The sequence below is a fragment of the Diorhabda carinulata genome, chromosome 3 (assembly GCF_026250575.1).
Source record: "Diorhabda carinulata isolate Delta chromosome 3, icDioCari1.1, whole genome shotgun sequence".
Taxonomy (NCBI): domain Eukaryota; kingdom Metazoa; phylum Arthropoda; class Insecta; order Coleoptera; family Chrysomelidae; genus Diorhabda; species Diorhabda carinulata.
In genome coordinates this window covers 25,615,705-25,630,060 of record NC_079462.1, presented here as the reverse complement: position 1 = coordinate 25,630,060, position 14,356 = coordinate 25,615,705, and the positions used below count along the sequence as shown (strand labels likewise).

Genomic DNA, 14,356 nt, shown 5'->3' with positions numbered 1-14,356 from the left:
GTTACAGATTGACTATTGGAAGGAAGTACTTTGAAGAATATTATTTCAAATTTTATGATGCCCTTTTCCAATTTTTATCAAGTAATCTAACTCTCTCATAGTCCTATAATATGGAAAATAAAGTTAACTTTACCAAGATATTTCACAAATTTTTTCTTCTCTCGTCATCCCATTGATTTTCTGTTAGCAAAGGTTCAGTAGTATTTCCTTTGAGATAAAGATATTTTTCAGGGCTGAATTTTTACCAATGACCATAACACCTACAGAATTCCAATGATGTTTCATCTAAAATAATAAATTACGCTAGAAGCTGAAAATTAAATTCACAAAAAACCTGGTAATGAGGACGATCATTTATCCGTTAAATCCGTTTAAATTTTCAGTCTAGCTACTAATTCTAATTATAATTAGATTTTGTTATAATTTCTGTGAAAAAAGGTAACCTTAGTCTGAAAGTCTGTCAACAATAAGTGATAATATTTTGTTATCGAAGTTCCTTCTGCTATTTTTCAAATCAAAAAGGAAATATATCAAACTTTCTCAATTATCCAGTAGCTTTATCGGTATGTCTATGAGCGTTCAAATATTTTAGGGATTTCATTTCAAGCTGCGTTCAAGCTAACATGAAACAGAAATATTATCGAAGTGAAAATAATATTAAGAACTGGAATAGCTACTTCTACTTCTATAGTGAACATCGTTTTTCAGCTCGTCGAATATTGCGAAAACGTCACTCTGTATTCTCTTAGAGCAAGAGTAAAAGGAGCGATGTTATCGAAAGAATTGATATTTGGTTTTCCTCAAAAAGATATATGACTGTACTTTCACTAAAAGAACAAGGCAGGATTTTCTAAAATTATACTTTTACGCTGATATCTTTGAAAGTATATTTTGTTTTGTTTTGTTACAATATATTCTAAAGATCACAGAAATACTTTTGCGTTTTTAAAATATTAAAGTTTTTCTTTTTTACATAATTTTGTGTATCCCGTTCTGTCTCCCCTCTTATTTCAATTTCATTATATCAAACTATAGGGAGCACATAAAACTGGAATATAAGAAGTATTCCTTAAAAATTTATTGATAAAAAGTGATTATTTAATTAGTATTTCACAGTAACTGAGTCTGTTTCAAATTTCGTTTTTAGATAATTCCAGATTACCGCATCATAATATGTATATCTCTTACTTGATTATTTATCTTATTTAAAAAATATATAAATATCTGCTTCTTTTCAATACAATTAACACCGATTCTCGAAACTTACACAACCTATTTTCATCAATTCTGTTTTATCTGAATTCTCGACACGTTGAAACTTTTAATGCCTTACATTTTTTGGCTGCTTTTATAGCTGATGGCTTTAACCTTTTTTCTCTGGAAATAAAAGTTTTCTTTCTTCAACTCCATCGGGCCCTAGTCGTAAATTTCTTGATTTTGAAGGTGCGGGAAACGAATAGAGAGAATCTTCCAACACACTTTCAGCAGTTGTGTATATCCAGGGCAATAAAAAGTATCCTCCATACGCTTCACCTCAGATTTCCATTTGGAGAGTGAAATAATCACCAGGCTTATAACAATGAAAATACAAACTTTTTTAGAAACCATGTATTTATAATTATATTTACATATAAATATGAGTACATTTATTATAACACATCGTAAAAAATTTAATTAGGCATAAATTTTATTTAAAAACAAACGTGGCATTTAAAATTTGGCACATTCAATATTTACAACAATTAAGATTATCAACATGTCAACAAAATCTTATCAAATTTAGTAGCTTTGAAATTAAAGATACTTATTTTGAAAATAACAGATCTAAGCAACGTAAATGAGAAATGAAAGGCGAACCAAACGATCTAATTGCAAAACAACGCGAATTCTACAGATGTTATTCCCTATTTAAATTTATTCATACTAAATATAGATTTTACGAAAGAGGATCCAAAACACAAAGAGATGAATTATAAGCAACCATATATGGTGTGAATACGATACTGAACATTTGAATAATATGGTGAATTATAGAGAGAAAGGATATGAATAAAACCAAATTATTAGTTGAACCCATAATATTCTTACCAAAGTTAAAGTTGAGTCTTCGACAATGAGCAAATTTGTCAATATTCTGTTCTATTCAGTGATACTAACTCATATTATAAAACCATTTCATCCAAATCTGACGTAAATTCAAATTTTTCACTTTTTCAACTGAATTTTAATGTTTATTCAAGCTTGTGACTATTATCACTAAGAGTAAGTCTATGGTGGATGAAGAAAAATTCATGTCGTTTTGTGAGGTTAGTTAATACCCTAAGTAATGAGCCAATATTTACTTTTCACACGTTTAGCAGGCAAAAATAATATTTTCGTCAATATTAATGATTGCTTCTTAGAAACATAAGATTTGAAAAAATGTTTTGGATTTCTTGAGAAAATTAATTGAATACCCAGCATTCTAATGAACTCGTAGATGTCGCTACTTGCGTCATATGAATGAGATAAAATAAACTGCAAATTTTTGTCCCTCTCTTAATTAATTTCTGTGGAAAAAAGTTATTCTCTCTTGATCTTCAAAGTATAAACTGTTTCTAAGATATGTATTCAAATTTTACTATTCTATGGCTTCATGTTTTTACTTAACTTTTACTGGAATTGGTCACTCCAATTCACTGCCATGGCCAATCCGACGGTGAGGGAATTGCTTACATAAACCGCATAATTCTTCATTTTCAATTCTTTATCACAAAATCTATTAACTGAAATCTTTTTATATCACGAGCAGATCTAGATCTTATCGTTGTTGATAAAAGTTGTCTTCTGAACGTGTGTTTACAATTGGGTCCACTACTACAACAAGTTTTCTATAATGGACGTTCCAGGTCGTTTGAACTAGTTACGAAGTGTTTCATCTAGAAAAAGATCGATAGACATATAGTTCAAACTCTGAATAATCTCATATGCCTGAACGCTGATCTGATTACAGTAATTCGAATGGAGCTGATTGGAATTTTGTTGTAATAAAAAAACGAAGTACACTTCAAGTACATTTCCAGGAAGAGCTTATAGGTTACTGTCGGGTTTTTATCGAAATATTCATATCTGGGTAACTGAATCAGTTGGTTTATGGAATCTAAAGTATGTTGAAGGAAGTAACGATTAAATGTTATTTCAACTAGGTTATTTATCAAAAACATACATTTATTCAACCAAGTATATTATTCTTATATCCAAATCATCTTTTCCCAATCAATTTATTCACAAATTCAAATATAATTCTTCGTCTTTATTAATATTGAGATGTTACTACTATTTCTCAATACTACTTTTCTTTTATTGCTGTTGTTTCAAGTCTTACAAAGGCTCTTCTGCGGTTTAAAATGATATCACTTGTCACTATTTATTTACAGCTGCGTAACGTTCAGATACTAGCCTTGTTTCAATGATATTGGGACTATAATTGTCTTTTTTGGTATTATTCTTCATTATCTGGCTAGTAACATCTCTCACAATAATCCCGATTCGATCGAATGACATGTCTCTAGTGATTCTCCACTTCTTAAATCAGACGTAGAAATCAATTTTCGGTGTAATCGTCTCATTAGTTTTTCTGTCTATTTTTCATTGAACTAGTACCCTTGGAGCAATATTTTTCACACGGACCTACGTATGGACTGTTCAGAGACTGTCCTAAGCCGTGATACTTTGTTAAATTTGGCTACCTTTCATATGAAGAAAGAGCGTTTGCTTAATTATAATGATGACATAACTATCGAAACATAAAAGATAATAAAAACATTCCTCTTTTATATTTGAAATTCCACTTGTTATTTCATTAATGCCAGTAAAGAAATAAACTGAACATTGATATGAAGCTAATGTTGTAATACACAATAAAATTGTTCGCTATGATCTTACTTCTTTCAAAATCTTCGTACCATGGTGTTTGGAAAAGTAAAGTAGTTAAAGGGATTTATAGTTTGTTTGGCAAGTTTAGCGCTCATGGATTTGGTCAAACGCAATTGAGGTGTTAAAAGGTTCTGAGTTTCACTCACCACACTATGAGAACAATATTTTTCGAAGCTCATGCGTATCCTGCCAACTGCGTCAATTAGGTATAAAAAATTTTTGTTTAGATTTTTCTAAACACATTTCACAATTAGAAGAAACTTTATTTTGCAGCGGTTGACAGAGAATAAGTTTGTGAAAAGAATGCAACACTTTTATTATCTTTTATGTTTCGATAGCTTCATCATTTTATTTATGCAGAGTCGGTTCCTCAAGGTATTATTTCTTAGTGATCGGGTGACCTTTGGAAGCATTTTTGTGGCGGACATCATCTCTGTGATAACGGTCAACATTTCTTCAGTTTGTTCTCACTTTGATGTTATTTTTTTTGTCTTCAAGATTCAGAATGCTGCCACTGTCAAGTGACCCTTGATTTTAACTCATATACGTAAACCTATGATGCATCATCCGCTTTGTTTTTCCAAGACGGAAGGGAAGAAATTCATTAATATCATTTAATTTCTGTGACAAAATGTGAAAAACCAAAAGGGTTGTTATTAAACGCACGCCAATAAGCTTGAGGAGACTTACTGGGGGAGTTCATACCTCACAGAAGTTGTTAGGAAGTTTTGACACATTGGTATGAAATTAGATTCGATACTGTTCTTCATTTAGGCTTCATTTAATCATCTTGTTAAACCCTTCCATTTTTTATCAAGAAAAATAATGAAAAAATATGTCCTGTCGCTATCATTAAATTTTCCCAATGTTTTTGAAAATCAAATATATAACAATGTTAACTACCGTCAGTAAATTACCCTGTATATGAAGTTTCAGTTAAAATATATCATCAATCAGTGGTCAAAGACTACTTATTAAATAGATTACAGTAAAAAAAAATATTGGCATGTTGATATTAGGAATAAATAAATTGATTTACATATATTAAGCAACTTATTTGTCAAATTGAAATTTCGCTTACATCTTTATTCTCACTATAGTCATGTTTAATAAAAAAAATATGTGTGAGACTAGAATCTAGAAAGATAAAAAGATCTCGTTGACTTAATGATATCAGTATTTTAGCATAATGCATCCCTTAAGCACGCAGCGGGCGAATTTACTTCTAAAATATTTGAGAATAAAAAAAACATTCTAGTATTTGTTTGAATAAAGAAGGTATGTTCCAACTCAATTGAAATCGTACAAGCGCAGTTCTAAAAAGATTTTTCAAATGTTGTAGAGACGTTTCATCTGATTTTGTAGCCGTTCGCGAACAATACATGATCCTGAGAAACAGTTATAGTTTAATTTGATATTATATATTATTTTTGCTCTCTTACAATATTTGCATTCTAAACAAATCGAGCAAATTTTTAATACTGGATGAATTGATTAATATTTCGAGCAAAAATGATTTCTAGTTTGAATGAGTCAAGAAGAAAAATATTTGATGATTACAGTCACAAGGAACACAATTTTATTCATTTAACTTATATTGTTTTTTATTTTTGGGGATGTTGGGAAAGCCCATTTTGCCTCTAAGTTTTAAATACGTTTAAATACGCGTTGGTCACACGTGTGGTGGATTGTAGCAGCTACCATTGTGAATAGAACGTATAGAGTGAACATATATTAAACGTATATTAAAACAGTGGTACATTATGTGAAAGACTTTCCAAAATGTAATTTAAATCGCTTGTTGAGCAAAGACTCTTCAATGCACCCTGTCGTGAAATAGTAGATTATGACTTCGGAAACGTGGCGGGACTTATTTTGCCAAAAATACAGGAAAAGGTTAGGCAAACAGCTGATATCAGTCAAAAATATTATCAAGCCAAACAAAAATTTGGAAAAAGGTCTAATCATCCCATAATTTTTTTCAGAATTGAAATTTTCGGTATGAAATTATACGTAATGAGTTTTCGATGGTCCAAAATAAAAGCTACTACAAGCTACAGCTATAGCTGCAAACATGCTTTCAAATGTTAATTATATGTCCGATGGCAATGATAGTGATATAAAAAATAGGATTTCCTTTCACGTTGGAGCTCATTATATTCGAAATGTCAGCTGAGAAATCAGCTTTATAAGCCATGTTAAGCAATTCGAACTAACTTTTTCCATCTACCCAGGGGAAAATTTTTCCGTAAGACACCAGTATGATTTTGATACGAAATATTTCAATTGTATCTTTTGAACCTTCTCAATAGATGTTAGTTGACATGGTGAGAAGGCATAATTTCTTTTATATCTCTCATAACTTCAAATATCAACTAAACTTTCAACCTTCCACATTTCTAGTATGTGTAAATCAGTATTTTCCTTAACAAGCCAAAATTTAATATCCATATACTTTCAGAGGAAAGCTTGACTATTATATCCCAACTGTACGTTTTTAAGTTTTAAAAATAAATAATTGATCAATCTCATTTTCAGGATTTTGTATTGAAAATATTGTAAAAGCGTCTTCATACCGTTTTAATTTGAAATATTAGGGATTGTGCGCCTAAAAAAATCACAGCAGTTTCTGAATAATCTCGCTACCAATTAATGATGGTCAGTTGGAACAAACCTATTAGAATTCTAGTAAAAGACTGGGAATCTGTTGATGTCATCAACTATTTTCTTCACCTTATTGGTGTGACTGGATTATTTTAATGTAAATGCTTCGTCTTCATAAATTTATTTTATTATTACTGTTCTACAAATTAGTTTTTCCATACGTACTAGGTTTTTGAAAAAAATTATGAAACTAATTTTCCATTATCAAAACTTTCAATTTATCCATGCAATCCAAGCAGTGTCCTCGAAAGTAATCCATTCGGAGAGATATTCTCACTATTAGTAAAACCGTTGAACTCTTTCAACTGCTATTGCTTTTAACTCGCCGGTCAAAGTCTTTTAAATGTTGGAATATTCTTTAGAATGACATATTACAATTCTGAGAAAAAGTGAAAAATAATTAGTAATTTTCTCAATAAGATCAACGAAAACGTTCTTTCAACATCCGCATAGTTATTTACCGTACAAATGCTTAAAATTAACTGTTGACTTATCATCCTTATAGTTGCACTATGGTCTGATCCATTGTGCAGTTTTGGAACCATAGTTGATCTTCAATATGTACTTGGCCCTCATCGTCAGCGAAAACTTTGTATCCTTACTAAGCAGGATTGCTTTACGTATGGATCACAATTTCTATGTTCTAATAAAATCACAGTGTGGTATTCATCTAATAACTAAAATTGAGAACAGAAGAATTCTTTAGGAAGTTTACGTTAACTTCTTTATTTTGGAATAAATTAATGTGTAGTGGACTTGTTTTAAGACTTCTTACTTTCACAGACTATTTGCTAAGTTACGCGTTGACATTACTCATAATCTCACACTTAGAAAACTTAATATAAATAAACAGATAGCTCCTCTATCTAATAAATTTCCATGTCATTATGCTAAAACATGAAGGTGAATACATAGCAAACATATACCTTTCAACTGTGATCTAAGAAAGTTTAGCCGAAAATTCAAGCAAATAGGTGTTGTATGAATAAAAAATATATCTACACAAGAAATTGCGAAACTCCAATCGTTACGTTTTATAAAAAAATCTGTTTATGGAATATTCACTGGAGAATCACTTGTTTCTTCTTCGCTCCAATTACCCGAGTCCACAATGTGTTTAAAGAGATCAGGTGGTTTGTGCACTTCGGGTCAAATTTCGAGTATGGTATCTTGTTCAACTAAACTATCGGAAATTGAATGACTACTGCCCGGTATCGGTTCTGGAAGACAGTCGTCTAGGCATTCGGTTATTTCTTCAAATTTGCTACTGAAAAAAAAGTTTTTATGTACTATTTTATTGTAGGAAGTGGGCTACAAAAAACAGTACAGCACCATTTATAATTAGATTATGAGGAGATGCTTTTAAATAGGGAATATAATATTTATAGCACACTTATGAAATAGTATCATAAGTAATACAATCAAACTACCAAGAAATAAGCGTTTGAAATTAATTTTAACTTTATTTTTCACTTTTCGGATGTAGTATCAACCATTTACTTGTAATTATTTAAGATAAGATAATAATCAACACCAATAGCACAATAAAAGGGATTTTCTAATTTTTTAAGTTATGACACTATTTGAGCAGAGGTGCAATTTTTTAAATATACATAATGAACTTGTTTGATAAGCTGTAATTATGCCTTATCGTATTATTATGCAGCAATTTTATCAGCTGCAATTGAATATGGTGATAAACAAGTATGGAGAGTAGAGGTAAGGATAACCATCTAGGTGTATCGAAAAGTGTCTGTTAAAAGGATTCAAATTAAGGTGGCGCTTTGGTAGCAAGTGGAAGAATTTTAAAACGAGCGTCACAGACTATTAGAGTAGGAGAGTTTAATTAAATTCTTGTTTGAAAGTCATAACTATTTTAAAGAAACTATTAAAATACAAATCCATTCGAAAATCGTACATAAAAAATATAACTGCTAAATTTATATCATTTCCACTTGCTACACTAGCGCTATTTTGGCGAGTCTTCGTATTATGATTTGCTGTTTACAGCTGGGCACTTTTTCAACTGACCCCCCACATAAGACGGTTCTCCTTACCTCTATCCTCCATATACAAAAGGTAGACTGAATAGTAATGTCGCTTTTTTGAGTTAAATCCTATCGAATAAAGTTTTTTATTGTACGAATTTTCAAAGCCGGACCGACAAAAATCAATATGTTTCTGAATAAAATATCTCAAAATGACATTAGTCACCCGATACAGGGTGAGTACGGTAGATAGGGCGGTATTTTCCACAGTGCGGTCTTGTCTCTAGTTATTGCATAAAAAACCTTTTATGTTGGCAATCAGAGGAAACTTTCCAAATGACTATTTGTTCAATTTATTAGGTGAGAGCCGCTACTTTTTGCATTTTGGATTATTATATAGAACCCATTTTGTTTCTCTAGTGAAAAAGCAAATCTAATGGTGATGTTGAAGCCAAGGTTCTTTATGGGTCTTTGAAAGTTCCTCGATTGCCGAACGTCTAATGCAATTGGATAAACATCGTAACGTTTTTACTCGACACGATTTCGATGCACACAATGAGATTTATTTTAGTGTTTGTTCTATGAAATCTTTAAAGTACAAAAAAAATTCAACTACGATAGAACTAAGAAAAATGCTCAGATTAGATCTGGTAATTGAAAATGTTCGCGAATATCTGAGAGGGGGAATATTGGACGACAAACGAAAAATTTTGAATTAAAAATTTTTGCTTGAGTAATAATGAGTAAGGACCGATTTCAAATAAAGTATAATAAAATGTAGTACTAATGGCATCATTCTAATTATGCCTAAATGTAGATTTTAAACTACATAAAAAATTGTTTTTAGATAAAATATTCGTTTATTCTCCAAGGTTTATAATGACGCAACGATTAAGGCCGCTTCATAAACTTGACTTTCCGTTTACCGTCGCCGTTCGCCGTTTGACGGTCGTAGCAAATTCTACACCCCATTCTTAAACTTGATGTTGCTGCCGTTAACCTAAAAATCTTGTTATTCTTTATGACGTGTGTGATGCTTCTTGTTTTAGTGATATTTTTGTGTTTTTGCTTGTAATACGGTATTTTTAGATGATATTATGGAAAATAACGGAGAGAAAGCGAGTAAACCAATAGGACCACCTTAAACAAAGAGAAAGAGAAATAACCCCAACATCACGCTCTAACGTCATACGTCAAAATCACGTGACAAACACAAACGGCGGTAATTGGCTCTTTTCTATTGTTAAGAATGTTGCCTCGAATGGATGGGAAAAGATGAAATTTGTTTATGTTGAAAGTTACCACACCGATCGGCGAACAGTAACTATAATTGGTCTTATGCATTTCAATGTCTTTAATTTTGTATCTGCGAATATCAACGAAAACAGCAAATGGCAAGTTTATGAAGAGTTCTCATGAAAATGATTTGTGAAAATACCAGCGGTTTCATTTGCAAATCTTCGTCCATAGACCAGTTTAACGATCAACGTTTGCCTTCCGTAGATAAAAATTCTACCGTTCATAAACTTGACGTCGGACAATGTACCGTTGGTATTTAAATAAACATAACCCAAATTTTTCTATTCATCTTGTTTAAATCCATTTTTTCCTGTGTATTTTCTCTTGGAAAATGAATGGGAAAACCAAATATTTTATTGGTGAATGATGGAAACACTAGTAACTTTATTTCAAAGAAAAATGATTGTATTATGTGACCAGAGAAAACAAATTTGCTTGGCTATTTGTTACGAACGGAGAAAAGATAAATTGGTTTATGTAGATTGCAAGCTTCCGCGGCGAATGTTGTGATAACAGTAATTTTGAAAACTTTTATCCATTCCAATGTTTTCAATTGGGAGATAACGGTGAACGCAATCGGTAACGGCAACGTCGAGCGACAATGAAGTTTATGAATTGACCTTTGACCTTCTGCATATATAAACTTATGGTATCACAAATATATGGACACGTATTACAATAGTTTTGACATGTGCTTCGAGCTCTATAACATAAATTCCAGACTTGGGACTCAGTTAGCACATATAACGCCTTCACTATTGTTTGAATATTGTAAAATGAGTTAATTGGATGGTAATAGACAAAAAATATGTCGCACAGTCAAACATTTGTCTAACTCTTCGATAGTAGTTGGTACGAAGAAATGGTCTGTGATTTATTTAATAGATTAGTTTCGATAACCAAGTTATATTCTATTTTTGAAGACTATAACTTGGTTATAGAAAGCGTGTTAGAGTGAATGTTTTATTGAAAATTAACCAACCTTTCAAAACTGTCGCCGTCTGTATGTAACAAATGATCTTTCCTCCTTCTTTTCTTCTTTTTACTTTGAAATGACAATATCAGATGGAACAGGGCCAACGAAAGAAGTTGTCCACTAGCGACATATGATAACCAAAGTTTATGTGGCCAAATCAAAGGTAATACACTCATTGGAGCATAAATTAGTGTTTTTTTCCAAACCGAGAACCACGTAACTCCCTTCCAGTACTTCCATAATTTGTGATCGTTTCTGTAACAAATAAATATAGTACTAGAATAAATTATAGATGATAGGTATTTATAAAAATACTATATAATTGAACCATAAGTATTCAGATGAAGTTTGCAGCACAACAACAGCAATGAATGAGAGAGATTTATCAAGTGAAATATGACTATAACCTCATGTTGAGCTCTATACTTCGTCTACGACTATAACAATAATATATAATAAAATCAACTGTAAAGTTTGAACAACTTCCATCGCTTGACTTCCACTCTACTTAGGTCCTTCTTTACTTCTTTTAACTGCTTCAATCCCGGCCTTCTTCTTCAATCTTCTGGATCCTATTGTAGCTTCAAAGCGACTGTGTTCTGCTCTCCGCAGATGCCTTAGCAATCTTATTTTTGTTTTAACATCTCTTCTTCTCGAGTTCTTCTCTTATCATTTCATAATTCATATGTTGTCTGTAATCATGTTCATTAACTTTGATTGGTCCTTATATTGTTGTTATTATCTCATTTTCGATATTGTCAATTCCTCGTCTCCTTTTTTGTCAAAGTCATTTATACGTTACTGCTCCGCATATGAGTATCGGACTTATAATTGTTTAGTAACTATCCATTTTGGTCTTCTTATTTTGTATATTGTTTATTATTTATTGTTACTCTCATTAAAAGCTCGCCATAACTAATAATTTTTGTTTTAATTTCATTTATTTTTAACTTCTATTATTCTCTGTTATCATTTTCTTCAGCGTTGTAATTAGAACTATATTTTTTGCGCATTCTTAACCACCACCCTTTCTTAAGTTCATATATATTTCTTAGAACGTGCTCTAGCTATAGATTGATAGATGTAGTCACATTATTTTAGTTCTACATTAATTGAGAATTCTACAATTTCTCTTTTGCTGATTAGTACACTTTCTTTTGAATCCTTCATAGTATTTTCAATTTAAAATCATATCTCTTAATCTTTCAAAGTCTTCATAATCTTTTAATTTATAAATAGAATTGCAATACTCATCTGGTGTTTTGCTTTTCCAATTCTTCGGGCATCTTTTCCTCTCCTTAAATATTTTTTTATTAAGTTATGTAGTTCTTTCCCACCATATTTTATCAGTTCTATATTTATTTCATCTTTTTCAGTTGTTCTCCGATTCCTAGCTTTTCTAATGACTTTTCATTTTCATGTTTGCTGGTTCTTTTAATTCCTTCTCATTTTCTTCCAATTCATTCATACAATCTATATTTATCGTTAACATGTATAGATCCGTCTAAGGTCGCTTTCCTCATTAAGTACTTCTCTGCGTTATAAATATTGTTTCCATCATTTATTTTGTAATCAAATGCTTGTATTATTATTGTGTTTATCTTCCTCAATATTGTCATCAATCTCCTCTATTTTTGTTTTTCTAATTGTTCCATTCCATTTCTTCTTTCGTCTATTTTATCTTTTATGTTTTTTCTTTTCAACAATCTTAATCTCTACTTTTCTTTACTGTTTTCATTCGATATTTTCCAATGTATTTCTATTCTCATGATCCCTATTTCAAGTTTTTATCTTCTTCTTGTGGATATAAAAGATCTTCTACTTGCTTGGCGTATGATCTACTATTATCTGTTTTGATATAAAAGTATTAGGATCTAAGAACTCAATTCTAATTGTATACTATATAAAATTGAATACACTTACATATATTTTTCATGCTGCGCTTATACAATTCTTGTTATCAAAAGCCTTTATAACCCACTATAAATTGACTGCATTTGTTTTACAAATATTCAAGAATAAGGACTGTAAGCTCTCTCTAGAGAAGAATATTTCATCGATCCAACTAGCGTGAGATAATAAGGATTTTCAAACAAAACAGTTTCATGTTGTTTCGAAGCACTGCATGAAAATATTTAGTATGTGAAATGTTTTTATTATGGCAGGTTTCAATATATCGTATACTATTAACAGAAAATTTGTTATTAGTTATAAATTTGAATGAAAAAATCATATTATAAGTAATATACAACTCATACGAATAGATTAGTAATTAATTGGAGAAAGGGAAATGACGTTCTACATCAAAATTCTGATAAGATTCTTTTCGTTATCCTCTCTCTCACTCAAAAACTCTGATGAAGTCTATGCTTTTTGGAAGCTGGAAATGAGAATATCTAGCACATGAAATATTTACGAGGATGGTTTCAAAGTACCTGGCCCAAAAAAGAAAACAAAAAATTTTGGTGAAAAAATATATCATTTTTTTCATTTTAGTTCAATACAGTTTTCCCAGTTATGTTCAATAAGTTCGATACACTTTTTATAATACGAATCGTCGAGCTACTCAAAATAGTCATTAACTGCCGACATTACCTCTTCATTGCTGGAAAATCTTCGATCACCGAGTCATTCTTTCAAGACTTGGATCAGAAAATAAGCCGAAGGAGCTAGATCTGAAGAATTCAAACTCTAATTCATTAATTTTGGACATTGTAGTAACTGATGTGTGAGGTGTTTTGTTTTTGCTTGATTTCTTTGCTCAAATGTTGCAATAAGTTCGAAAAATACTTGCTGTTGATAGTATTACATCTTATCTAAGATAGTCAATGAAAATTATCTCATGAGCATCCCAAAAAACCGACGTCTGCCGATGGAACGTTTTTTGTCTTTTTTGGAGCCGGTTCTCCCTTTTCAGTACATTGTTTCGATTGTTCTTTTGTTTCAGGTGTGAAGTGATGGACCCACGTTTCGTCCATGGCTATAAAACGGATCAAAAACTCGGCATTATTTTTGATAAACATTGCCAAACACTAGATGGAAACATCTTCACGACTCAGTATTGTAATCGATTTTTGTACCTAGTTTTCTATTGTAATAATTGTAGTTAACACTAACATATGCAATTGATTCTCAATTTTCATGGAATTTCGGTGTGGCTATGATATTTGTTTGGGAATAAATCACTGTGCAATTTCGGTTCATTCCAGAAAACACCATAAGTGCTACTTGACGAAGTCGAGGAAACGAGGAAAACGGACGCTAGTCCAGCATTTATTATACATTCACCATAAATCAGCAGCATATATTCATGTAAAATGAAGATGAATTGCATTTTCGGAGTTTGCTACAAACCATCAATCCGTCGTAGATTTGATTTTGAACTGATTTATGTGTTGCACCAGAATATAAAATAGCTGTCAATAATTTTTCGTCATAAAAGAATATTGTTTCAAAACTTTTCAGGTATATTTTTATAAAAATAAATCGGTAACAAAAAAGCCCTATATTTCAG

The 14,356-nt window shown here is 31.2% G+C and overlaps 1 protein-coding gene across 1 annotated transcript in view; it reads right to left on the bottom strand.

Moving 5' to 3' along the window:
- Positions 1-1,593: 1,593 nt before the first annotated feature.
- Positions 1,594-14,356, bottom strand: part of LOC130892035 (uncharacterized) — a 341,323-nt gene continuing 328,560 nt past the window's right edge. Inside the window, exons 5-6 of the mRNA XM_057797217.1 lie at positions 10,849-11,097; positions 1,594-7,846 (exon numbers count right to left, since the gene is read on the bottom strand). Coding sequence (XP_057653200.1) covers positions 7,729-7,846; positions 10,849-11,097 — 367 coding nt within the window. The 3' untranslated portion in view covers positions 1,594-7,728. The remainder of the gene's footprint in view (positions 7,847-10,848; positions 11,098-14,356) is intronic.